The 23,430-nt window shown below is 40.1% G+C and overlaps 1 protein-coding gene and 2 pseudogenes across 6 annotated transcripts in view; all 3 read left to right on the forward strand.

The window, feature by feature from the left end:
* The window catches only part of LOC101955567 (tripartite motif-containing protein 5), a 184,037-nt gene that overhangs the window by 141,994 nt on the left and 18,613 nt on the right, over positions 1-23,430 (forward strand). The window contains exons 1-4 of one of the 6 annotated variants that reach the window (XM_078046589.1): positions 4,896-5,144; positions 16,261-16,739; positions 17,297-17,392; positions 21,259-21,489. The exons of 2 other annotated variants lie outside the window; for them this stretch is intronic. In XM_078046589.1, the coding sequence (XP_077902715.1) occupies positions 16,320-16,739; positions 17,297-17,392; positions 21,259-21,489 (747 nt within the window). In that variant the 5' untranslated portion in view covers positions 4,896-5,144; positions 16,261-16,319. Of the gene's footprint in view, positions 1-4,895; positions 5,145-16,260; positions 16,740-17,296; positions 17,393-21,258; positions 21,490-23,430 lie in introns of those variants that run through there. 3 more of the 6 variants (XM_078046588.1, XM_078046585.1, XM_078046586.1) reach the window with 3 other exon arrangements.
* On the forward strand, positions 17,663-21,284 carry LOC144377443 (ATP-dependent RNA helicase DHX15 pseudogene; annotated as a pseudogene).
* Positions 19,293-21,284, forward strand: LOC144377444 (ATP-dependent RNA helicase DHX15 pseudogene; annotated as a pseudogene).

Here is a 23,430-nt window from a genome sequence, read left to right on the forward strand (position 1 = left end):
TGGTCTTCAAAATCAGCAATGATACTCCTGCCTTTTTACCATAGTCACCTTTTCCTGTGATTCTCCAATTCTCTCTTCCTCTTCCATTTTTAAGAATCCTGTGATTGCATTTGAGTTATTTCGATAAACCAAGATATGTCCTTATATTAATGTTGATTACTTTATTTAAACTGCAACTGAAATTTATGTGAATCTGAATTCCCTTTTGCCATGGAAGTTAGGATAAGGCTTTTTTTTTTTTTTTGTAGAACCATTATTCTGTCTGTAGTTTTATAGTTTATAAATTATACTCATTGAATTCACTATTTTTTTTTCTTTAATACTGAAGGGGCACTAAGAATAGAGAGTTAAAAAATGCAGTCACTAAAGGGGCACTTTACCACTGAGCTACATCCCTAGACCTTTCAACTTTTCTTTAACTTTCTGCATCAGCCTCTCAAGTAGCTGAAATTAAGGGCATCAGCCTTTGTGTCCAGCTTGAATGCACTACTCTTGATTAGTGTTACTATGCTAGATATATCAGTAATACTAGATGCATTTACATGGCATATATTGTTGTTCATTTGTTTTCTGTGTTGGAGGGAGAGATTGGAAAGCTGGGTGGAGTAGTGTCCCAGGTGTTTCACAGCCAGGACTTCTGGGGGCTATGCAGGGCAACCTCTTGGAGTTGAGCAGGGCTTCCCCAGGTGTTCCTCCCCAGGTGTTCCTCCCCAGGTGTTCCTCCCCAGGTGTTCCTGGAAGTGCCCAGAGACATGTGGATACTGCTGTTGCTGCTGTTGCTTTTGGTCCTCTCTTGGCTGCTGTGTTTTATCTTCAGGGCAGTGGGTTGCTGGCAGGGCACTCCAGAGGTTTGCTATAACAAACCCTACACTATGACACTCTTGCTTACAAGGAGATTACCTCTGCAGGGGATCCAAATAAAATTCTAGGGTCATTTTCAGGCTTCTGGGCAAAGTGATCTCAAAGGGGTTCCTTCCACATGCTTTCTGCCCCACTCTGAAGTTTCCATAACTATTGCTCTGGGACCTGGGCAGAATCTTCTGGCCATTCCAATTAGCAGATGGATCCAAGATGTGGTGAGGGCACCATTTCCCCAAATCCCTCTGTGTTGAAGCTCCCCTCTTCCCCCAGTGACTCCTGCCTCCTGATGTTCATGCCTCTGTGCATTCCCTCCCCACCCCAAGGATGAACAGAACTTCTAAATTCCTGGTAACTAACAGTATGTGGCCAAGGTGAAGAGATGCCAGCACTGTGACTGTGCCCTATGATCTGACACCGTCTTACTGGAGCAGTAGCTCCCTTTCTCCTGCTGGCCTTCAAGAAGTAGCCGCCATCCTGTGAACTACCCATGGAGAAGTGCATGGACCAGGAAATTTGGACAGTCTTCAGAAGCTGAGGGCCTCTGTTCTAGAAGCGCAAGGCACTGTATTCTACAACTAACCTGAGTTATCTTGGAACCAGACCCTTTTCTCCTTTAACCTCCCAGTGGACACCTTCACTACACACTGCTGAGGTTCTGAAAGACAGAACCCTTCTAAACTGCTGCCAACACTTATGAGAGACAGACTCTGTGAGCTAACTATGTCCTCTGTAAGCCTTCTATGTCCTTCAGTTTGGGGTAGCCTTTTATACAGCAGTAGAAAACTAATATAGTCTTCATCTACCATATTGAGTGATATTAAAGATATTATTACAATTATAAAATCAGATTATATGGCTATGAATATGTTAAGAAAAAAGATATTTTACAGTGATGTAATATTTATAATTTGGTAACACATATTAAGGGCTGTGACTATTTACACAAATCATTCTATTTCATTAAACAAAGTTAATAACCTTAAATCATGAAAAAAACTAAAAGTAAATACTCATTTTTTAAAATATTTATTTCAAATCAGAGAAACCAAGAAAAAATAATAGGTACAACTCTGTGTCAATGCTTATTTGCCAAGAAATAGCAAAAGTTATTACAAATATTCTATTATTTAATTCTCACAATATCATTTCAAGTAAGTTTGTTGTGTTTATTTATGTTTATACTTATATATGTTCATATTTATGTATATATTTCAAAAGAAATTGAACCTCATAGAAATTAGTTGATTTGATAAGGGCCACTATGTGGTGATATCCTCATGCACAATTTTGTTTTCCAAGTGCAAGCATTTAACAATCCAATTACAATGTTTAACCTCTACACTAAAAATATTTTCTTATTTTCAGCAGTAGCATGCTGGGCATGAAGTGGTTCGGCAAATTATCCATCATCATGACCCTCTCCTGCCTCATTTATGGCTGCACGGATTCAGAATGTCAAATTATATTTCTTGGTCTCCAGGGTTTAGCTTAAGATGCCTCAGCTCAGCACTTCCTGGGCTGCCCCTTCTGCCCCCAGCACCTTCAGATTCAGGCTGCTGCCTCCTCCATGGTAGTTGGTGCAGAGAAATGAGCAGTGATGTTGGAGTAACATGGACCTAACACTAATCTGCCTCTCCTGCTCCTTAGCATTAGGAGCATAAGTAGAAACTCTGTTTACAAATTCCTTTAACTTTTTTTTAATATAAATGTGTCCTTCTTCTGATGCTTTTAACAGAGTAACTGGCAAAGTGTTTATGTATTTACATTTAATTATATTCACTATTACATGTATATATAAGTATGTGTGTACAAATGAATTTGTGTTACTATTGCCAAACATAATCTGGAAAGACACAATCCCAAATGTCATAATCTCAAACATCATAATCCTCAAAGGGAAAATCCTAAATGATGAAAATCTCTGAAGTCTAAAATCCTGCAATCACAATCTCAAAAGATTAAACCCCTGAGAGTGGAATCCTGGAAGCTGAAATTCTGAAAGCTGCAATTCCCTCTGTGAGCAGTTGGGGGAGGCTATACAAGAGGAAGGGAAAAATCAAACTGTGGGGAAAGACTTAGTGTTTGGGTTGTAGGCAGGATTCTTGCATCATTTTAGTTGAAATGAAAACCCAGAAACCTGATAAAACATTATTTTTGAGGTCTGTGAGCCTTTCTAGAGACATGAGTGTATAACTATGAGTGGCCTAGATGGGTAAGATCCATTGTGGCTGGCACCATCCAATCTGTGTTGGCAGGAAAAAATAACTATAGAAAGTTGACCAGGACCTGTCTATATTTCATCTTCCCATCACTGTTAAACCTGTCCAACTGCTGTACATATGCCTGAATGTTCATGCTTACAAAAATATGTATGAGATCCTTGCATATCTTAATATGTGAAGAGGTTATGAAGTGTTCTGTTTCTCAAATAATCTCCTTTTAAAAATGTACACAGATGACTTATAAAGAATTTTTAAATATTTTCCAGAATATTTTTGGGATTTTGATTTTTCAGGATATTAGACTTTGGGGATTTGATATTTTGGGAATTTAATATTTGGAATTGTGTCTTTAGGGACTTTGCCTAAAACTATGCACAGTGTATATAAATTCATCAATCCTGAGCCAGGCACTTAGTCTTCATCCAGCATGGCTGTTTTATTCTTCCTTATTTCTATACCTCTTTATGTAAATTCCAGCAGTGACACAAATGGCCCTGATTTACATTATATACACAATGGTTATTTTTATTTATTAATTTAACTGCTCTGGGAGTACCCAGATTAAATATCCTTTTGGGGTATTTCTCATTCACATTTGAACCACAGAACTAGAAATTACTCTTATAACTATATATTTGAATATCTATTTAACTGTCACTCTTATATGCATGACTTTGTAGTCAATATGAGAAAATGGGGGAAATAGAGAAATTCTCTTCCCGCTTTATGAAATTTAGAGTTGAGGGGTACAGTGTGGAGAGGGGGGTGGATTTACTAATGATGGTCTTGAGTGATAGCAGCTGCCCACAGCAGTTCTTCTCATCACCCTCTCCTCACATATTTTCATTTCCTAATTCAGAGGGTACTGACTGAATCTTCACCTCTGCTTCCAGTGAGGAGCCCTAGAAAGCTATGAATGGTCTATGGGCCACAGCCCAGCCTTCTGGACCAGTTCCATAGAGACTAGCAGAAGAGAATTAGGCCTGGCCCTTCTCAAGCATGAAATACTTGGAGAAGACAACAGGGGCAGATGGACAGTTCATTGAGGCTTCATAGTTTATCTGTTGTAAGTGTAATATTGTAATATTTCTGCATGGCTTTCCAGGTCAATTTCTAGAATCAAACCCTCTGAGTATGGAACTCTTAATGGTGTGGCAGCTGCAATGATCTGTGGCTTCATGGTTTACTCATCTTGTAAAACCCCCAAGCCCAGACTCAAGGAATTATGTCGGTACTCTAAATATCCTTAACTATGTATACCCTTCTCTATGAGCCACAACAGCTGGCTGAAAGCACAACCCAGCTAAGGTATCAGTAACAAGAGGAGCACATGGGAAGAATTTCCATTAGGAGCACCTTTTCTAACTTTCAGTACTATGTTGGGTTGATACGAATTATGTTGGAAGTGACAGGATAACAAGATCCTGTAAAGGGGAAAGGGACCAGAGAAGGGGGAAGAGACAAGAGGGTTAAAGAAGACAGTAGGGTGAGTGGACATGAATAAATCAATATGTGCACATCTGGAAATGTCACAATCAAACCCATAATTTATATAATTGACATGCACTCATAATTTCGAAAATCTGGGAAATAAAATACTCAACAGTAGAGCAAAAGATACCCAGAGGGCAACATACTAGGTAACAGCCAACATATTTCAGAGCTACAGTAATGCGAACTGTGGCCAGGCAATAGATAGCAAGTTGAATGGGTAAGGGGTGGGGGGCGTGCCCCTTCGTTTTGCCACCCCTCCTCCTGGGGAAGGCAGGCCTGCACAGGGGCCCACTAATTGGGGTGTGGAGGGGGACCAAGAGGCTTACGTGAAGGCAGCACATTGGCCCAATTTCTCTTCCCCGCCCTCAAGAATTTAACTTTCGTTTCTCTGGTGGTGCACTAAGCTCAGGGGGAACGTCCTGGTGGAGGCAGGTTTGGAGAAGGAATCTTGCCCACATCTGCCCAATCCCGCGGACCCCACTTCGCATGAGTTTCTGAAGAGCTACTGAGCCAGTTTGCGGAGAGCAGAGTTGGGAAGACTTTAGAAGAAAACCCGGATTCGCTTGGGTGAGTTTGACTTCTTGCCAGGAAGCTGTTCTGAAGGCCCGCTGGCCCAGCTCCAGGACTCCCTGCTGAAAGCAGCCTGGGGGAGGGGTGCTGTGAAAGAAGTTGGGAGTAAAGGGATGAAAGGCATTGGCTTCCTGGAGGGACCTTAATTGTCCACGCTGAACCTAACCCTGTCTCCCTCCTGGTCTGGAATTTTGAATTGCACCTTGGTAAAGCGTGCCAGAGTCCTTTTTTCCTTGGATAGATATTCCCTCCCCCAACAACTGTGGCAGAGCTGGAGAGATCTTTAAAATTGAAAGCATAATACCCGTCAGGGTAATAATGTGATCTGCAGCTACAGATCCATTCCCATCCACCTTGGCCTGCATTCAGAAGCCCTGATGCTTTGTGGCCTCTTATCTACTCGCCGGGACTATTTCCCAGCCCCCACCCAGACACGGAATTACTGCAGTTCCATAAAAACAAAGAAAGTCCAGGGTTGTATATTTTCTCACATGTTGACTCTAAGGAGAACAAAAAGGATCTCCTGAAAAGAGAAGAGAGAACTGTAGGGTAAAAGTAGGGGAGAGTGGGAGGAGGGAGAGAGAAGGGGCTACTTGGGATGGACTGTAATGAAGTTTGTTGGGCATGCATAAATGTGTCACATAAAACTCATTGTTCTCTATGTAATTAAACAATAAAAAGAAGTCACCACCCTTGCTCTTCCTTCCCCTTGAGCCATATCTGTCAAAAGCAGAACTCAGCTAAGAGTCAAGAACTGGTGAACGACATGGGAAATTACAAAAATGTCACCTTTTTTTTTAATACCAGGGATTGAATCCAGGGGTGCTTAACCACTGACTGAGCCACACATAGCCATTCCCTTTCTTTAAATATATATATATATATATACATATATAAATTTTGAGACAGAGTCTCATTAATTTACTTAGGTTGACTTTGAACATGTGATCTTCCTTTCTTTGCCTCCATAGTCAATGGAATTAATGCCACCTATATAAGAGAGGAGTTCTCCATTGCATGTTGAAGTTTGAACACTGGAGAAGCATGCAGAAGCAAGCATATAAGGCAGGGTTTTATTTAAAAAGAGGTAACATAGACTTCCCCCAGGAGGAAGAAGGGAGCCATAGCTTGTATCCTGGTATCCCCAGAAACAAGGTGTTCTGCCTTTTGATTCTACAATCTGTATTTGGGGTAAAAATGGGAGTTCATAACCCACTTGAATCAAATGTATGAAAGATGATATGTCCTAGGCTTCCTTTGTTCTGCTCTCTTCCCCTTATCTTTCTCCTTCCTACTTACTTGAATAGGCCCAGGAATGCTCTGTGGGATGGCCAAAAGGTGGGAAATAGGGGGGTTGAAGGGGGAAGGGCAGGATTTAGCAGCCCACAGCACATTAATTAACAAGCTTATAGCTGTCTGTGGGGTGAGACAATTCCTGGGACAGGTTACCTTAGCAACCTGTTGGAGCAAGGGCAGGTTCCTGATAAGGGTGCAGGAAGGGCTCTGAAGGAATTAACATTTCAATCCCTCAGGGGACAGACTCCAACTTCCAGGACTCAAAATTGGCCTCCTTAATGGAAGGCATTAGAGTAGATAGGCTAAGTGAAGCTAGGCAATCCCTAAAAAACAAATGCCAAATGTCTTCTTTGATATAAGGAGAGCAACTAAGAACAGAGCAGGGAGGAAGAGCCTTGGAAAAGATTAGCATTAAACAGAGAGGAGTGGGGGGAGGGAAAGGGAGAGAGAAGGGAAATTGCTTGGAAATGGAAGGAGACCCTCATTGTTATACAAAATTACGTATTAGAGGTTGTGAGGGGAAAGGGGGAAAAAAACAAGGGAGAGAATTGAATTACAGCAGATGGGGTAGAGAGAGAAGATGGGAGGGGAGGGGAGGGGGGATAGTAGAGGATAGGAAAGGTAGCAGAATACAACAGTCACTAATATGGCAATATGTAAAAATGTGGATGTGTAACCGATTTGATTCTACAATCTGTATTTGGGGTAAAAATGGGAGTTCATAACCCACTTGAATCAAATGTATGAAAGATGATATGTCAAGAACTTTGTAATGTTTTGAAGAACCAATAAAAAAAATGACCTCCTTTATGGGACCTGACTCGATTTACCTATCTATACTGACTGCCTGTCTAATTCTGGCTTCAGAATTACAGGCATCTGTCAGAAGTGAGTGGAACGCACTAGTCTTCTGAACCTACATGTTGCACATCTGTCGTGCCATATATCACAGTATTTTGGAATTAACTTATAATTTTTCAGTTTAAGGCCTCTACTGATACTAGATGACAGTGTTTAGCAAATGAAGTATAATTCAATTTTATTTTCCCAGCCTTTTTAGAGAAAGTAATCCTTTCTACATAACATGAGTACTTCCATCATGCCAAGAGAAACAGTTTACCTCAATCACAAAAGAAGAAAGTTCTGTCTGTGTTGCTTAGCTTTTTGCAAACCTAGTTTGTCCTCTTGGTTCATTCAGGTTGTGCCAAATGACAGGACTCCTCTTCTGAGGCTGAATTATGTATCATTAATAGATGATGGATGGATGGACAAACAGACATAAAAATTTCTTTATCCATTCGTCAACCAATGGACAGTTTAATTGTTTCCAAGTCTTGACTATGGTGAATAATGCCACAGTGAACATGGGAGTACAGATATCTTTATAAGAACATGATTTCATCTCTTTTGGATATGTACCCAGGAAGAAGACTTACCAGGCCACTTGGTAGTTCTGTTTTTCATTTTGTTGGGGTCTCCATATTGTCACATGACTACATTCTCACAAACAGTATGCAATGATTCCCTTTTCTTCATGGCCTTGCCAATACTTTTTATTTGTCATCTTGTTTATTGCTGAGGGCCATTACCAAGTAGGAATGACGCATCGAAATTTCCTTGCCAAGCGTACCCCATGCTGCTTAGAGGACATTCGATGGGACATTGCATGCATGCTTTCATAAGGTGACCTTGCTCAAGGACCAAGGCGGATCCGAGTTTAGAGCTGATCAGGTTTGAGGAAGTAACCGGCTCCTTGAGTTTAAGGTGTTGCCAGTTTAAAATAATGGGTTTTAGGGAAGTTGGAAGTTGAAGATTATTGCTGGGATTAGGGTGTTCCTGCTGCTTGTTCCCGTTGAGTTCTCGTGAGATTAAAATGGGATTTGGAGAGAGCCTCGTGGAGTAGGTGAATTGTGCGGGTAGACGGCAGAACGCGATTGCCCCTGGACCTGTGTGGAGGCGGTGTGAGAGGGGAATAAAGAATTGCTGTTTGAACCTACGAAGCTGTGTGGTGGCTCGTGATTCTGGTGCCAAGCCGAGACATTGGCCTTTGGCAGTTTATAAAAGCCATCTTACCTGGTATAAGGTAATGTCTAGTATAGTTTTGAATTGCATGTCCCTGATGATTAGTGATGTCTGGTACCTTTTAAGATATGCCTCTTAGCCAATTTTTATGTCTTCTTTGCAGAAATATCCATCAGTTTCTTTATCCATATTTAAAATCGGGTTTTTCTGTTCCTGACTTGTATGAGTTCTTCGTGTATTTTTTATATCAACCAGTTATTTGATCTGTGCCTTACAGATATTTTTTCCCAATCAGAAGACATTTTTAATTTGTTGATTGTTTCCTTTGCTGTGCAGAACCTTTTCTGTATGATTATTTTTTGATTTTGAAATCTGAGCTCCATGCCTCCCTCTGGTTCTGGGAATCCAACCCAGCACATCACCCTGTAGCCTGGATTTTTTTAAAAAATCATATAATAGGGCTGGGGATGTGGCTCAAGCTGTAGCGCGCTCGTCTGGCATGCATGCGGCCCGGGTTCGATCCTCAGCACCACATACAAACAAAGATGTTGTGTCCACCAAAAACTAAAAAGTAAATATTTTTAAAAATTTTTTTTAAATCATATAATATATAATTATAATTTTATAATTACAATTATAATCATAGTGGTGTTCATTTGACATAATCATATGTGCATGGAAAACATTTTGTTCCATTTCAGTCCCCACTACTTCCCCTTTCACTCTCCTCCCTTCTGTTCCTCTTCCTCTTCTCTACTGGTCTTCCTTCTGCAGGTGAAAGTCTCTGTAGTATATTCCTTTATGTATATAGAACCATTTGTCAATTTCATTTCATGATTCCTCCTATTTCCTGTGCTCTTCCCTCCCCCTATCTCCTCTTCCTTTACTCCACTGATGTCTCTTTTTCTGGAATGCTCCCCACCTTTTCCCCTTTATTTTGGTCTAGCTTCTGCATGTGAGAGAAAATGTTCAATCCTTGACTTTTTGAACTCAGTGCCTATCAACAGATGAATGGATGAAGAAAATGTGGCACATATACACAAGAGTGTTTTATTCATCCATAAAGGAAAATGAAATTATGGCATTTATTGGTAAACGGATAGAACTAGAGTACATTATGCTAAGTATAGCCTGGATTTTTATTATGATCCAAACTATTATTGCCAAGGCCAATGTCAGAGAGCTTTTCGTCTGTTTTCTTTTTAATAGTTTCATTCCTTACATTTAGATCTTTTATTGGCTTTGAGTTGATTTTTTTCTAGAGTTTAAGATAAGAGTCAACTTTCCTTATTTTGCATTTTGAAATTCTGTTTATTAAAGAAACTGTCTTTTCCTTATTGTTTATTTCTTGGTTCCACTGTCAAAAAATTATGTGACTATATACGTTTGGATTTATTTCTCGGCTCTCTACTTTGTCTCATTCATCTGTGTGTACATTTTTATGTCAGTTGTACTGTATTCAGTAATTTTGCTTTGTAACATACTTTGAAATTTCTCAGGGTTGACCTTTTGAAGTTTTATTTGTCATTTCCAATGAACGTTAGGCTTGTTCTTCCTATTTCTGTGACTGATACCATAGAGATTTTTATAAGGGTTACCTTGAATTTGTGTATTGCTTTAGACAATATGGACTTTTTTAAGAATGTTAATTCTTGCAATCATTGAATACCGGACATTTTTATGTTAATTTGTGCCCTTTTCAATTACTTTCAATAGGTTAGCTTTTATTGTGCAAATATTCCATGTCTTTAGTTACATTTATTCCTATTTTTATTTTTTATGCTTTTGAATGAGGATAGAATAAAATAGATCAGTAAAATGGCCAGGCAGTCAAGAAAATGGGCCCCCTTCAACCACACCTGGAGGCTAAGGGGTACAACAGTGTACATATGAATGCACATGTTAAGGCCTATTTCAAATGTAAAAGACCTGAAGGCTCACCTGTGAGTACACCTACAACCAACTTCTTTGTCCCAGAGGTAGAAAATGGAAGGTAGAGATGAACCAAATGGAAGTTACAGGAAGGAGGATGGATTACAGTAAGAAGGATTGAAGTGAACCTTGGATGCCTTTTTCCATACCCAGTTTACATAGATTTGCTCCATGCTCTGCCCTAGAACCATATATAAACTCCGAAGATAGCACAAAGTGGGATTGTATTTCTTCTCGCTTAAATAAATCCTGTTCCATTTACTTCCCTTCTGTGATTATCTGTGGATTTTATTCTGCAAAACTTGGGAATTTGGTAAAGTGGAAAATCTAGTCTCATCCCCCAAGTCTGGTTTCACTTTCATAAATGGAATGATTTCTTAATTAATTTTCAATACTAGGAATGGGAACTAGGCCCTTGCACATCCCAAGCTGAATTCGCAGCCTAATTTCTTTTTTGGGTGTGTAGGTGGGTAATCATTATTTGTGCAAAGAAATGCAGCCTGATTTTTCTATGATGATATTGTGTCTTGTGACTTTGCTGAATTTTAATTTACTGGCTCTAAGAGGTTTTGTGCAGTGTTTGGAGTTTTCTGTTAATTGCAAAATACATATAATTTTACCATTTCCTTTCCCATTTGTACAATTTTCTTTCTTGCTTTTATCTGGTTGTTCTTCTTAGTACTTTTATAACAGTGACCCATTTTATGCTTTGAATATAGTAGCCCTTGCTACTCTGGCACTGCTTCTTCCTCTTCTTCTCTCCCTGCTCCTCCCTAATCTTTCCTTTTCCTTAATCTCATGGGAAATAGCATTACCTTTCTTCCCCTTGGTAGCCAGATTTATCAGTCCTTGGGTACACACCCACCTTAGGAAGAAGTAACTCAGACTTTGGGAGTGGTACCAGAAGATGTCAGAAGTGACTATCTCCCAAATTAACAAGTAAATTACAACTCTCTCAGAGCACACAGGGAATGTAGCCTCTGAATCACCTCTTTAAAAGCCCCCTTTCTGCTGACAGGCAGAATCACAGCCTTTGGTGCAAGAATCCTCCATGTTTCTCCTTTGCAAATAAAGCAATAAACCTTCTTGTTTTTTTTTTTTTTTAAACTATATCCTCGTTATTGGATCGTCATCAGGGACAAGGACCGAGTTTTCAGCAGCACTTTCAGTACTATGGTGGACAGAAATGACAAATAAGAACATGTTCCCTATCAGATCTTCAAAGAAAAGCTTTTATCCTCTATTAATTATGTTATAAGTTATGCATTTTTATATATGGTCTTTACTATCCTGAGGAAATTTTTCTTTTATTCCTTTTTTTTTTTTTTGGTACTGGGGACTGAACCAAGACTGCTTAACCATTGAGCAACATCCCCAGCTCTCTTTTCTATTTTGTTTTGAGGCAGGGTTTCACTGAGTTGCTTAGGGCCTTGCTAAATTGCTGAAGCTGGTTTTGAATTTGTGATTCTTTTGTCTCAGCCTCCTTAGCTGCTGAGATTACAAGTCTGCACTACCATGCCCAGCTTGATTCCTACATTTTTATAGCTTTTAATGATGAAAGGATGTTGTACTTTGTCAGATTTGGTTGTTTGTTTGTTGAGAAGCTACCAGGTGTAAGCAAAAATAACCAACATGGTTCCGCACCATAATGAAAATACAAATAACCAGGACCGAGGCCCAACTCAAACAGATCAGCAAGCTCTCCTTTATTCTACAGGGCAGTCAATCAATTTGGCAGGAGAAGGCTCATTTTCTGGTTACAGAAATGGCCTGGGGATTACAGAAGGAGTCTGAGTTTTATAATTTACAATGAGGGTGAATTAATCATTGGAGACTGTAGAGGTGCTATTGGAACAATCAGGGACCTAGTTGTGCAGGTTAAAATTTTAGCTCATGAAGGCAGTTGTCAAAAATTTGAAACTCATTGTCACTGGGAAAAGCTCAGAACTTTTTTTTTTTTTTTTTTTTTTTTCATGTTCACTGCTTATCTTCCTTCCTTTGGGACCCATTGTTACCTAGAGTTTCACTATTGGCTTTTTACCTTCCAGAACTCATCTGCAATGGGAAAAGGTAAAAGTCCAGGGCCTAGCTTTTCAATACCTGCCTCCTCCTTTCAGGATTGATTGTGGTTGGGAAGGGATGAATGTTTGCTTTTGGTGGAGACACTGGTTCACCTTGGGGCCCATTGTTTCTAGGAGAGGTTTAATATTTGGCTAGTTTCCTCCTCCTGAGTCACACTGTTCCTCTGTTGGTTGGGGGTGGGGGATTCTTGTAGGAATATTATTTTCCATAGCCCTTCAACAGGGATTGAACTCAGGGGCACTCTACTGCTGAGCCACATCCCCAACCCTATTTTGTATTTTTTTTAGAGACCAGGGTCTCACTGAGTTGCTCAGCACCTCAATTTTGCTGAGACTGACTTTGAACTCCAGATCCTCCGGCCTCAGCCTCCCCAACCACTGGGATTACAGACTTGCAGGACCACACCTGGCCACCATGTGGTTTTAATCTTTTGTTCTGTAATATTATGTGTCTTATTGATTGATTTGTATGTGCTAGTTTTTTATGCCACAGATAAATCCCACTTGTGTTTTGTTTTTATTGACATTGTTTCTTTGTTTGCTTTACTTGAGATCAAAACCAAGGCATTGTGCATGCTAGGCAAGCACTCTACAACTAAGCTACATCTCCAGCCTTTATATTTTTGTTCAGAGTCTTAATAAGTGGCACAGGCTAATTTTGAAGTTTCGTCTACCTGTTTCAGCCTCCTGAGTAGTTGGGATTACAGGCATGCACACCATACCAAGGTTCTCAAATTCATAGATTTTTTTTTTCTTCTGCCTGAGCTAATCTACTGTTGAAATTCTCTCCTGCAATTTTAATTTCCTTTGTTGAATTTTTCAGTTCCAATATTTCTCTGTGGCTCTTTTGTTAAGTTTGCTGAATTTCTTCTTTGCTTGTTGTTATTTTGAATTGCTTTGGGTGCAGTTTGTAGATTTTCATTTTCTTGGGGTCAGTTACTGGAGGTTACTTTGATAGATTCCTCATTCTTTGCTTCTTCACACTTCTTGAGTATACATGTGGCTGTCTGCATGTTAACTTTGCAGATTATCTTTTGTGGAGAAAGACTTTCACTTCAGGTGACTACAAGAGTGCCACTTGAACAGGGTGGGGTGGCTCTCCTTTTAGGTAGGCATAATGGTGGAGTCTTCATGTAGCTCTGTCAGCTGTAATCAATGTGCAAAGTCTGTATGTGACTCAGTGGCCTGCACTGCAAGAACTTGTGGCAAAAGCCATGGCAACACAGCTGGTGTCCTGTCTGTAGCTTTTAGATAGCCACTTGGGTTCCAGGGTACATATGTTCAGAGTGGCTGCAGAGCAAGGATCCTGGATTAGAGACTTGTGGAACCAACTTCTGTGGCACTTAGGAACTTCTGGTCCATGAGATCATTAACCAGGGTATATGTAGGTCACCCTTACAATCCTACCCTGAGACTCTGAGGTGTATTCTAGCAGCTGAGGCCCAGGGAGAGGACATATAGCTATGGCTCTGACATGGGGTGGAATGGGGCAAACCCTCGAATCTATGCTAAAATTTACATGTTGTAAACTTAATCCCCAATGCTGTTGACAGGTGGGCCCTCTAAGTGATGAGGTCATGAGGCTTCTGTCCTCATTAGTGGATTAATGGTGTTATTACAGGAGAGAGTTGGCATGGGAGTGAGGTGCTGATGAGTTTGGCCTCCTTCCCATTTGTCTCATACTGTCTCTTTCGTGTATGCGCTTTACTTCTTTTTGCCCCAAGATGATGCCCAAGAAAGCTTCAGCAGACATATATCTCTAATCTTGGAATTTCTGGCCCTTACAACCTAAGAAATAAATGTTTTTGTTGTTGTTATTGTTTTTAAAGAATTACATAGTCTCAGGTATTTTTTTGTAGCAGCACAAATATGGACCAAGACAGTAGGATTCTGAGGAAGCCCAGGCTCTGGGGGCCATGGTGCAGCAGCAGCAAAGACCTAGGAATGTGGGCCACAGCTGTGGCTTAGGCCTTGCAGTTCCTAGCTCAGGAACAGTGCAGTGATAACACCTTGTCCTGAGAAGATGGGGCACCACAGCAGCTCAGGCCTCAAAGATGGTATGGCAGAGATGACTTCACTCCCGGGAGGCTGGGTGCCACAGCAGCTCAGATTCCAGAGTGCAAATTTGGTTCTGAGGAAGAAGGGCACCTCTGCTCTTTGGCCTGAAGAGCAGGATGGACTAGCTCAATGGGGGCTCTGCTTCCCTGAGAGGTAGGCACGCTGTCAGATTGGCCCCAGTACACACAGTTGCATGATTCAGGCAAAGCTCTGTTTGGGGTGACACAGGAACTTTTTTAGACTGATATTTTCTCCCTATTATTAGAAAATAGTCCTTAAGTGTTATATAATTGAGAAGTGTCACATTTTCTCTCTCCTGCAGACTTATATGATACCAAAGCCCTAAAACTCATTGTACATCAGGCATTCTGGCAATTTTGTTCATTTGTTTATTTACTTAGGTACTGGTAATTAGACCATGGTGTGCTTAACTACTAAGCCACATCCGTAGCCCTTTTATTAATTTTTTATTGTGAGAAAGGGTCTCAACAAGTTGCTTAAGTCTGCACCAAGTTGCTGAGACTGTCCTCAAACTTGCGGTCTTCCTGCCTTGACTTCCCAAGGTGCTGGGATTACAGGCACATGCCACCACAACCAGCCTATGCTAGCAATTTCAAAAACATTGAAGAGCTTGTGTCATACATGAGTAGGCTCTTCATAAGGGTAATTTATTTTACCTAACACGTTTGTCCTCTTTTTCATCCAATATTCTCCTTCATGCTTTTTTGGTTTGTTAACCCTTTGTTTTCACCTTGGAATTCTTGGAAAATCTTCTATTTGCCCCTTTTGTTTAGTCTTGCAGCGACTTGCCCAACATGTCTGCTCCTTCTGGCTATTTAATTTACTATGCCTGTCCAGTTGATTAATCCCTAGTTGTTTATACTGTGCTTGGGCTCATCTTACGTTTTTGATATTTAATCTAGTTGCTAACACATTGTCAATGACATTTTGTAGAAGGATTGCAAGACCAATAGGTAACTATACAATTAGCTCTTTTGTCTTGGATTAACTGTAATGTAGAGAGGAGACTTCTAAATGGACCCTAAATGGAATAAGTTCATCTCACCTCAATGTATTGAAGATAAATCACATTGAAAATAGTAAGTCACTTAGTATCTCTATTCACACATCTAGTGAAAGCCTTATAACTTATAAGGTTCAGACACACTCCCAGGAGCACACACTCATTTTTATTTATTATGTGCTTTTGATAAGAAAAAAATAGCATTGCATAAGTATCAGAGATGATGGTGTTTGAACTCTTGGTAAGGTAGTCAGAGCAGCTCTTTGTGATAAGATAACAGGTAAGGAGTCATAATAATATCAGGGAGCTTTCTATACTGGGAAAGAGCAAGGGTGAAATGCCTGAGGCATAAGTGGTTTGGTGCTTTTAACACCGAGGATGTGTTTTTGACGTGGGGAAAAATAGACAAGGATAGATGGTAGGTTACACAAAATTCTTGCTAGAACAGGCCTCTATTTCTCTGCCTTTCCAGTAATAGTAAAGGGAAATAATAGTCGTTAAATATATGAAATTTATCATGTGACGTGACCTACTTGATATTTATTATGAAAAGATCTTACACAATGTTACCAAACTCTGTTCTTTGTTTCTCCTCTTTTTAAAAATTTGGGTCTGGGTCTATTATCATTTCTACATAGTCAGTATCCATTCTATTTCAACCTTTCTTACTCGGCCCACTTTTGATCTTCCAATCATGTAGGAATCTGAGCAGGCGGAATCTCAGAAGTCAGGACAGACAGGAGCAGGAAAACAGATTCTATGGCTGCAGCAATCCTGGGGAATGTAAAGGAGGAGGTGACCTGCCCCATCTGCCTGGATCTCCTCACACAGCCTCTGAGCCTTGACTGTGGCCACAGCTTCTGCCAGGCCTGCATCACATCAAACTATGAGTCCATGATGAGTCAAAAAGGGGAGAGCAGCTGCCCTGTGTGCCGAATCAGTTACCAGTTTGAGAACCTGCGGCCTAATCGGCAATTGGCCAACATAGTGGAGAGGCTCAGGGGGTTCAAGCTGAACCCAGAGGAGGAGCAGAAGGTATATCACTGTGCACGCCATGGAGAGAAGCTCCTACTCTTCTGTAAGAAGGATAATCAGGTCATTTGCTGGCTTTGTGAGCGTTCTCAGGAGCACCGTGGACACTCCACATTCCTCTTGGAAGAGGTTGTCCAGGAGTACCAGGTAAGAGATCAGGTGGGGAGAGGACAGAGACCATATCTCTTCTTTACACTCGTCTAATTACATTGTGTCATGGAACCGATGCCTGTGATTTGTTTCTATGCTGTGCTATGCTTACCTTCTGAGGCCTAAAGGATGGATTTTTACCTTCACTTAATTGCTAAGCCTGGAGTAGAAACTCTTGGACAGGGAGCATAAAAATACAACACCTTGTGCTAGATGTGTAGAGATTTCGAGTCCAAGAAAAACTCTCAGTAGAAGAGTGAATGAGAAGGGTTGATATATAAGTTCTTTCCTTGCTGCAAAATCAGGTTCCTGTTCTAGTGCAGAAATATTTAGACTACTGTTAGTGAGAGGTTGGTAACATTATTACCAGAGACTTAGAGAAGACACCTTCCACCCCAGGTTTTCTTCCAATTCATACATTACCATTGTCTGTTCACACAGTTTCTGAAAGCTCTGGTTTCTTCTGAGATCAACCTGATTTTTTCCAGGTTTATCGTCTCTCTAGGTCCTGAGAAAATTCTTCCCTTGACTCTGGTGTGATTCTTTTCTCCCAGGAGAAGTTTCAGGAAATGTTGCAAAACCTGAAGAGATCCAAGGAAGAAGCTGAGAAGTGGAAAGTTGACATCCAAACTGAGAGAACTTTCTGGAAGGTAGGAGGAAATACTTTCTGAGGGAATTAGCTAGAACTCTGGGCAGGATCTTTTTCTTTATTTCATGGCAGTCTATAAGGTGGAAAGTATTTGAATAATCCTCTTTGCCCTTTTCCTTTTGGAGTGGAGGCTGGAGAGTGGGTACAACACAAAGGAGTACAGCTGTTTGGAGAGAGCTGTTCACAGGGAGGCACTCCAGTGAGGTTGGCTTGCATCCTGTTGCTGTGGTGCTTTTTGAGACTCTGATTCTACTGAAGGAATACTTTGGCAATGGGTCATGGTTCTGTCTTCAATGTTCAGCTTTTGGCAGAGGTTCAAGAGTGGAGTGAGGAAGTTGTAGCTGGAGAGTGGGCATCCCCAAGAGTTAAGTGGTTCTTCTCCACTGTGCCAATACGGTCGCCACCTTTTTTCTTTTTAATTCCTTCCAAACCACTTGCTCAAAGACTAAGATGCCCAAATAGCGCTGGTTGGACCTACGGGAGGATAACTCTTCTAACCAGAAGCCTGCGGGGAACATGACAAAGAAGGACTGAGAATGTGATAGAGGGTTTAGAGAGCCAGAGAGGGAGAAAAAAAGCCAGAAGGAATTGTGAGCTTCAACCAATTGCTATGCTTATCAGTGCTGTATTACGACCTTTGAAAGCTTCTCATTTATCTCATTCAACACATTCTGCTCAATCAGCGCACACACTGGACATGCAGGACACAAATCACTTCTGCAGTGTATTAACCCACTCACCAGTTTACCCTATACACCTTGATACTATGATATTCTAAAGAAATGACTTCAGCTCTTTGTTTGAATAGGTTTACAGATATGCTGGTTATTTGTTATTTGTTCTGGTTGGGGAGACTGGGTGTGGTAAGACAAAACAGTTCCACAGTTGCGTGTGGAGTATGTGCGATCTTCACCAGGACCCCAGAGAGGAGTTGCCTGTACCCCGCCGAGGAGAGTGGCTGCAATGAGCGTGGCTCAGAGAGTTGCTGATGAAATAGATGTGATGTTGGGCCAGGAAGTTGGTTATTCCATTTGATTTGAAGGCTGCAATAGTGCAAAAACTATACTTAATTATATGACTGATGAGATGTTACTTCATGAAGCCATGAACGATCCCCTCCTGGAGCACTATAGTGTACTAATCGTTGATGAGGCTCATAAAAGAACACTGGCTACATATATTCTCATGGGTGTTTTAATGCAAGTTGTAAGACATTGATTGGATTTAAAGGTTATGGTCACGAATACTACTCTACATGAGGGAAAATTCAGATTTACTTTGATCACTGTCCACTATTAATTATGCCTAGCCTCATACATCCTGTTGAGATCTTTTATACTCCAGAACCAGAGAGAGTTTATCTTGAAGCAGCAATTCAAACAGTGATCCAGATACATATGTGGGAAGAGGAGGAGGGAGATCTTCTACTTTTCTTTACCAATCAAGAAGAAATTGATGAAGCCTATAAAAGAATAAAGCGTGAGGTTGATTTTATGGGTTCCGAAGTTGGTGACATTAAAATTATTCCACTGGGCTGGGGTTATGGCTCAGTGGTAGAGCGCTCATCTAGCACTGTGAGGCACTGGATTCGATCCTCAGCACCATGTAAAAATGAAATAAAGATATTGTGTGTCCACCTACAACTAAAAAATAAATACTTAAAAATAGTTATTCCAAAAGATATGAATTGTAATGCATTCTGCTATCATATATAACAAATTAGAATAAAAAAACAAAAATTTTTAAAAATCAAGATAAGGTATTTCTAAAACAGTTTACAGAATTGAGAAAGCCATGGACTTGTCTGACTTTTCTCCTCAGTTCATCTAAGTGTTATCGTCAAGAATATATTAAAAAAAAAAAATCATTCCACCCTTCTCTGCACTCCACCCCAGCAGTAGCACCCTCCACCTCCCAATAAATAAAATGGAGTAATTAGAAGAATGGTGGTCGTGTCAACTAACATTGCAGGACATCACTGACATCACTGTCACTCTTTTGGTGACAGCTATTAGAGCAGCTTCAGATCAGCTTCAGAGCTAGGAAATGCTTTAGGATTTACACAGAGAAACATTATAAAACGGGAATGCAGGATAACACCTATCCTGAGATTGTGCATTTTACTTTAGCATCAGTGGTGTTACAGTTGAAGAAACTTGGTTTTGATGAATTGGTGCATTTTGATTTTATGGATCCACAGCTCCTGAAACTCTGATGAGAACCCTAAAAATGTTGCATTATCTGGGTGCTTTAAGTGATGATGGAGCTCTGACTGAATTGGGATCCATGATGGCAGAGTTTCCTCTAGATCCACAGGTTGCTAAAATAGTTATTGCAAGTTGCAACAACAATTGTCTAATGAGGTCCTATCTATTACTGCTATGTTGTCAGTCCCACAGTGTTTTATTTGCCCCATGGAGGCCAAGAAAGCTGCAGATGAGGCCAAGATGAGATTTGCCCACATAGATAGAGATCATCTGACCCTGCTGAATGTCTATCATGCTTTTAAACAAAATCATGGGTCGGTTCAATGGTGTTATGGTAACTTCATCAACTACCAGTCCCTGATATCCACAGACAATGTACGCCAGTAGCTATCTCGAATTATGGACAGATTATGGACAGTACTTCTATGCCTCATAGAAGTACTGACTTTATAAACTGGGATTATTATATTAACATAAGAAAAGCTTTGGTTACTGGGTATTTTATGCAGGTGGCACATTAAGAAGGAACAGGCCATTACTTAACTGTGAAAGGTAACCAGGTCATTCAGTTGCATCCCTGTAGAGTTCTTGACCACAAGGCTGAATGGGTGCTTTATAATGAGTTAGTTCTAACAACAAAGAATTACATCTGGACATGTACAGATATCAAGCCAGAATGGCTGCTGAAAATTGCCCCTCAATATTATGAGCAGTTTCCCACAGTGTGAAGTAAGGAGGCAGTTGGACTACATTATTGCCAAACTTCAATCCAAGGAATAGTCGCAGGACTGAATTCCATGCTTAGAACTGAAGTTATTCAGAGGAGAGCTTTAAAAGATGAATGAATTCAAAATTCAAGTTGTGCTCTTCATGTAGGTTAAATAATGGCTTTTAGGCCAGCTGTGGTGATGCACGCCTGTAATCCTAGCGACTCAGGAGGCTGAGACGGGAGGATGGCAAGTTCAAAGTGAGCTTCATCAAAGCGAGGCACTAAACAATTCAATTAGACCCTGTGTCTAATAAAATATAAAATAGGGCTGGGGTTATGGCTCAGTGTCAAGTGCTTCTGAGTTCATTACCTAGTACCAAAATAATAATAATAATAATGGCCTTTATTTGAAAGCTTTTTAATTTTTCTTTACAGTAAGTATTCTAATTTGATTTCATAGATTTAAACATTTATGCTTCCCCTTTGTGTTGACATGCAAGGTCATTGTAATTGTTGAGATAGATTTTAGAAGTTGTAAAATGTTACATCTTCTGCTTATGTTAATACAATCTTCTGTCTCAGTACATAGGCAGTGACTTTAAAAAAGTCTATTATACTAAAAAAAAAAAAAAGAAGAAAGAAAGAAAAGAAAGTGAAATGAGGAGCAGATATGAGTGTCCTGGATAGCTGAAGCTGAGGCACACCCAGGTATCCCACTGCAGCTCAGGTTGATTCTGGACAATGCTGACTTCAGGTCATTGTTTTGGAATGTCATGAAGGAAGGGAAAGGAAAAGATCGGCCTGCCTCAGAATCTCTCCCTCGGTTCCAAGACTACCCTGTGAGAACTCCCCATGTAAAATAGTTCTTTTTATCGTTCCTATTCCCAGTCTCTCTCTCTCTCTCTCTCTCTCTCTCTCTCTCTCTCTCTCTCTCTCTCTCTCATCCCAAAGAACAAAATACAGAGTGAGGTGGAAAATGTCCAGATAGAGTTTGGAAAACTGAGAGACATCCTCCAATCTGAGGAGGAGCAGGAGATTCAAAAGCTGAAGAACGAGGAGGAAGTTATTATGAACAGCCTGACAGCATCTGAAAGTGAGCTGATCCAGCAGAGCCAGTTGGTGAAAGATTTCATCTCAGATCTTGAACATCGGTTGGAAGGATCAACAGTTGAGATGCTGCAGGTAAGACTTTCAGCTTCTCTGGGCCCTGAAGTGCCTCATTCCCAAATCAGTTTATGAAGCTTATGGAATAATCAAATGTGTAAATAGCAAGGAAAATAATCCAATTTTTATTATTTTATCAAGTGCAGTTAAAAAGTTAAACCTTGGAGGGAAGATCCACTATAACCAGTGATATTTGGTAGGCCCTGTTGTCTGCGATTTATTATTGAGGGCTTTTTTAAGCATCTTTTCCTCAGCTTCGTTGCTGACAAACAAATAGCTTCTGGTTACAAGAGATGTTTCTATCATTTCCCTCATAGAATGAGTTGAGGCTTTCCCCTTTTGAATTATCTGGTGGGGGAGATGGGAAGGATTGGTATTATTTCTTCATTAAATATTCAGTGAAATTCACCCGTGAAGCCATCTCATTCCATTCTGCCCTTTTGGTGCGATACAAATTTCTAGACTTTTTTATTGGTGTCTGGCTGTTATAGATTTATACTTTCTGAGTCTGTTTTTGGTCATTGATGTCCTATAGGAATTTGTTAATTTCATCCGATTTTCAAATATGTGATCCTAATTAATCATAAGAATTCTTTTTAATCCTTTTAATGTCTATGTGTCTGTGTATTGACTGTATTTTAATTTACAGAAAATGTATATATTTATCACATATGTACCCAATTCTCCCTGCCCTTCAGCTCCTGACTACCCCATTTTAAGTCTCTACTTGTATGCGATCATTTTCTGACAATTCCTCATACTTAAGTGAAATCATGCAGCATTTGTTTCTTTGTGTTTGACTTGTTTCATTTAGTGTAATCTCCTCCGGGTTCATTTCATGTTGCTGCAAATGACAGATTTCTGTCTTTTTTAAAGCTGAATAGTATTTCATTGTGTGTGTGTGTGTGTGTGTGTGTGTGTGTGTGTGTGAGTGAGAGAGAGAGAGAGAGAGAGAGAGAGAGAGAGAGAGATTTTCTTTATTCCCTCATCCTTTGATGGGTGCTTAGGTTGATTCCAAAGCTTGGCTATTGTGAATAGTGTTTTAGTAAATCTGAGAGATATCTCATGGACATACTTATTCATATACTTTGGATATAGTCCCATTTGCTGGGTGGCTAGATTATTTTTACTCTTTTGAGAAGCCTCCATATTATCTGTCATCATAGCTGTGCTCATTTACATTCCCCCCAACATTGTGCCAAGGTTTCCTTTTCTCCGTGTCCTTGCCCATGCTTGCCTTTCCTTTGTGATAATAGTCTTCTTACCAAGTGTGAAGTGGGATCTCTCAGTGTAGTTTTAAATTGTGTTTCCTTGATGATTAGTGATTTTGAGCATTTTTTCATATACCTGCAGTTTGTTTGTCTTCTTTTGAGAAGTGTCTGTTCAAGTCCTTTGCCGGTGTTTAAATTAGACGTTTGTTTTTCTGATATTCAATTATGCGTTTATTTGTGTTCTTTATATATTTTGGATATTAACCCCTTAAAAACATATGCTTTGCAGATGTTTTCTCCATTCTGTAGCCTGTCTTGTCATTTGGTTGATTATTTCCTTTTCTGTGCACAAGCTTTTCAGTTTGGTGTAATACCATTTTTCTAATTTTGTTTTTGTTGCCAGGGTTTGGAGTTCAGTTAAAATATTATTACTCAGACCAATGACATGGATTACTGCAGTATGTTTTCTTCAAGTAGTTTTACAGTTCCATGTGTTATGTTGAAGATTTTTATCTACTTTGAAATGATTTTTGTATGTGGTATGATATGTTCTTAATTTTCATTCTTCTGCATATAGTTATCCAGTTGTCCCAATGCAATTTATTCAAGAGACAGTCCTTTCTTCTCCGTACTTAACCCCCAGCACTATGGGTTGACCCAAGGGGCACTCTAGCACTTAGGTACCCCTAGCCCTTTTTATTTTTTTTTATTTTGAGACAGGATCTTGCTGAGTTGTCTAGGCTGGCTT

Source organism: Ictidomys tridecemlineatus, chromosome 4, assembly GCF_052094955.1.
Source record: "Ictidomys tridecemlineatus isolate mIctTri1 chromosome 4, mIctTri1.hap1, whole genome shotgun sequence".
Classification (NCBI taxonomy): Eukaryota; Metazoa; Chordata; class Mammalia; order Rodentia; family Sciuridae; genus Ictidomys; species Ictidomys tridecemlineatus.